At 34.3% G+C, this 4,368-nt stretch overlaps 1 protein-coding gene across 1 annotated transcript; it reads right to left on the bottom strand.

The window, feature by feature from the left end:
- Nucleotides 1-1,364: 1,364 nt before the first annotated feature.
- LOC123307026 (uncharacterized protein K02A2.6-like) lies at nucleotides 1,365-2,294 on the bottom strand. Its single transcript, XM_044889228.1, has one exon. It carries the CDS (start codon nucleotides 2,292-2,294, stop codon nucleotides 1,365-1,367), a length of 930 nt encoding a protein of 309 aa, XP_044745163.1.
- Nucleotides 2,295-4,368: the final 2,074 nt, after the last annotated feature.

Here is a 4,368-nt window from a genome sequence, read left to right as displayed (position 1 = left end):
CATTTTGGTGTATTAAGCTACAATATCCATATTTTTGCATATTTATAGAGTTTTTACTTTTGTTCTCTATTGGGTTATTATTATTCAAAAAAAATTTCCACCTTGAACTTGGTTAAGGAATTCTTTGTGTTTCGAGAAATCAAATCGCCTTATTCCCACACCTTCAGGCCAGAAAGAGGGATCATATAATTCGTCTTTCCTGCAAAGTGGAGCCGTGACCATAAATCTCTTCAACATATCCTCATTGGATGGAATTTCCCTCACCTGAAAATCTTTCTTACTAAAACCTTTTTTCTCGACTAGATAATTGTTAATATCCTCAGCTTGAGCAGTTCGGTTAACTCTATTCAAATATAGCCATACTTTCCTTTTAGCACCGGAAAAACTATCATTTCCATCAAGTTTTCCAGTACCGATTCTTTTGTTATTTCTTCTTTTCCTGTAGGAAACTTTTTCAAAATCATCATCCTTTTCATTCCTCACCATCTCATTGTATTTATTGTTGTTTACATTTTTGACTGCTGGCAATGACAAAGAAGATGCAGAACTCTGTGTCGAAGTAGCAACATGTGTGGGTTGTATTGATTTATGATGTTTTCTATCTCCCATAGTACCCTGAATATTTTCATTAGATGTCACTACTTTGCTGTAGCTTAATAATGCATTAGAAGAAGGATTCTGCCTGTTTGTCAACTCTGTATTAGAATTAATTATGACAGAATTTCTTTCTTCCATAATTTCGATTTTTTCCAAGAGTAATTTGTTATTGAGAGCCAGAATATTATTCTTGTCTCTTATTTCCGCTAATAGCTGTTTTAAATACATATTTTCCATCAGTACTTGCTGCTGGGACACATATCCTGATGCACCCTCCTCATCTGACCGGTCAGCTAGGTTATCACAGCACACTACATGATTTTCACTAATAACTTTTAAACCTCCCATTTTTTTCACACATCCTCTATGAATTGGACGAAGACAGCTTATACAAACATAAGCTGCTTGATCTCTTCCACAACACTTCATTTTGGCTTGATCTTTTTGCAAATTTTCTTCACCGATTGATTGCGACACGTTCTCACTCGTGGCCATCTTGGATAATGGATATTCGATATAGGTTGTAGGAATTAAAAACGCAATTTCTCTTAGATCTATTTGTTGATAATACCATATTACAACTGAACAATGATGATCGTGAATGTTCTTATTTTACGTTAGGGGGGCATAAGGTCATGCACATAGTATATACATACATTACAGATATCTCCCCCTTCAAAAAAAAAAAATACATATCACAAATAAGCAATAATCAATTTAGATCTTAATAACTATATACATAATGTCATAAAACATTATAATTTCAACTACTTATGGCTAAATTTGGAATCAACGCCATAACGCTCTACGGGTTTAATTGCTCTTTTAGGTCTTAAAACAGAAATTGTATTGGCCTGGGTTTCAGAAGAACAATTGTTTTGCCGGTTATTATTTTCATCGGTATTTTCACTGCTTGTATTAGTATTAGATATATTTTGATTACAAATTCCTTCTATAGAACTATTTTCTGAATTGGATATGATGTCAGATGTGAAAGTTTCCATTTGAAATGTTTTTCTGATTTGGTTGGCGTGACGTTTCCAGGTCAGTTTCAGTTCAGGGACTTCTATAAAATAAGTACATTTTCCTATCCTTTTATGAACAATGCCTTTAATCCAAGAAATGTTTGGTCTATTCCTATAATCTCTTACTAATACTACTTCACCTAATGTATAACTCACATTTTTCTTCCCTTTATAATAATTTTTTTGTTTAATGTTATTCCTAGCTACCTTATCAACTATATGATGCTTATCTACTATTTCTGCCTTTGCATTAGGATTAATTATATCAAATTTTGTTCTCAATGATCGACCAAATATTAAATTCGCTGGACTGAGTCCTGTGGTACAGTGAGGTGTATTTCTGTAATCTAGTAAAAATCTGCAGAGAATCTGGTTGGTAGTTGACATGGAGTCTATAGAAAGAGCTTTCGTCAAGGCACCCTTGATCACCTTGACACAATTTTCCGCTGCTCCATTTGAAGCTGGGTTGTAAGGTGGTGTAGTTATATGGGAGATACAGTTTCTCTCGATAAATTCCGAAAACTCCTGGGAAGTGAAACACGTGCCGTTATCCGAAACTAAAATTTTAGGTAGTCCAAAAATGGAAAATATCCTCCGTAAATTTTCAATTGTCGTTAATGAACTGGTTGACGATGTTTCGCAAACTTCTATCCATTTAGTATGAGCATCCATAACAACCAAATAAAATTTGTTTCTGAAATTCCCTAAATAGTCCACATGTATACGTTCCCAAGGCTCTTGTGGGAAACGCCAATTTTGCAATACAATTTTTTCGGGACTAGCGAAATGTTTACTACAAGATTCACATTTTTTAGTGAGCAACTCTATTTGCTTATCAATTCCTGGCCACCAAAAATATTGGCGTGCAATCGATTTCATTTTTACAATTCCTAAATGTGTAGAGTGTAATTCCTCCAGAAAGAACATCCGCAATGACTCTGGTATTAAAATTCTATGATTCCAGAAAATACAATTATCTTGAATCACCAATTCGAACCTTTTTGAAAAATAACCGCTCAATGTTTCATCTGGACATTTATCCGGCCAACCCTTGTTAATATATAACTTAATTGCCTTGAAAATACGGTCTTCTTTAGATTTCGCCCTTATATTAGGAAAATTTATGTTTATTTCTGAATTTCTTGAGAAAAAATAACAGTAATCTAATTCCTTATCTTGAATGTTTCAAGTATTATCTTCTGTAGGTAACCTAGACAACCAATCTGCTTGGTTTTCTTGTGATTTAACATATTCTATTTCGTAATTATAGTTCGATAATATGACAGCCCATCGTCTCAGTCTGTTAGCCGCATACTCAGGAATTCCCTTTTTAGGACTAAAAATAGTGAGTAATGGACGATGGTCAGTACACAATGTGAAATGCCTACAATACAAATATTGATGGAATTTGATAATCCCAAATATTATTGCAAACGCTTCCTTTTCTAATTGTGAATAAGATTGTTGGGCTTTGCTCAAGGTTTTTGAGGCAAATGCAATGGGTTTTTCAATACCTGATGGAAATACATGCGTCAACACTGCCCCTACCCCATAATTACTAGAATCTACAATTAATTTCAAGGGTAAATTCGCATTATAATATACTAAAACATCAGCAGACATAAGCAACCTTTTGATTTCATTGAATGCATTTTCACAGTCATTATTCCAATCAAAAATAACATTTTTCTGGAGTAAATGATATAATGGGTATAATATTGTTGACAAATTTTTTATGAATTTCCCATAATAGTTAACAGTGCCTAAAAAACTTTTCAGTTGCTTAACGTTTTCCGGCCGGGGTGCCTTTTTAATGGCATCCAGTTTATCTCTACAGGGATGTAAACCTTCTTTATTAATTATGAATCCCAAATATTCAACCTGTTTCTGAAAAAACTTACATTTATTGAGACTCAATTTAAAACCTGACTGCCATAATATTTCAAAAACGTGTTTTAAATTATTTAAATGATCTTCGAAATTTTTCCCAGTAATCAGAATATCATCGAGAAACACCACCACCCCCTCACAACCCTGCAACAAGGATTCCATAGTTTTTTGGAATTTTAAGGGGGCAGAAGATACACCGAAAGGTAAGCGATTATACCTGAAGAGTCCCTTGTGTGTGGAGATAGTTAAGAGCTTTTTAGAGGGCTCGTCCACAGCTATCTGCTGGTATGCTTGTGATAAGTCCAACTTTGTGAATTGTTCTCCTCCTTGCAGCCTACCAAACAGATCCTCTATGCGAGGAATTGGGTATTGATCCGCTTGAATGTGAGGGTTTATTGCAACCTTGAAGTCCGCACATAGCCTAATCTCTCCATTTTTCTTAATTATTGGCACCACAGGAGTCTCCCATTCGCTGAAGCTCACCGGTGTCAGGATACCTACATCAACAAGTCTATTAATTTCCTGTTCAACAAGATCTCTGATAGCATAAGGTAATGGCCGTGCCTTGAAAAATTTTGGACTCACGTTTGAATGTTTCATTTTTATACTTGCAACACCTTTGTTAAATTTTCCTAATCCTTTGGAAAATAGAGAATTATATTCCTGCAATAATTTCGAAATTTTTCTATTATTAGCTGACATTTTTTTCATAAAATTAAAATTTCGAAACTGCATACCAAAATAATTCAAGAAATCTCGTCCTACGATTGGTGGCCCACCTTTTGATATTACGTATAGATTCAAAATTCTTTCCAATTTTTGACATTTTACCTTTGCCTGAAAATAACCTATCGGC

Source organism: Coccinella septempunctata, chromosome 2 (assembly GCF_907165205.1).
Source record: "Coccinella septempunctata chromosome 2, icCocSept1.1, whole genome shotgun sequence".
Classification (NCBI taxonomy): domain Eukaryota; kingdom Metazoa; phylum Arthropoda; class Insecta; order Coleoptera; family Coccinellidae; genus Coccinella; species Coccinella septempunctata.
This window is presented reverse-complemented; position numbering and strand designations above follow the sequence as displayed.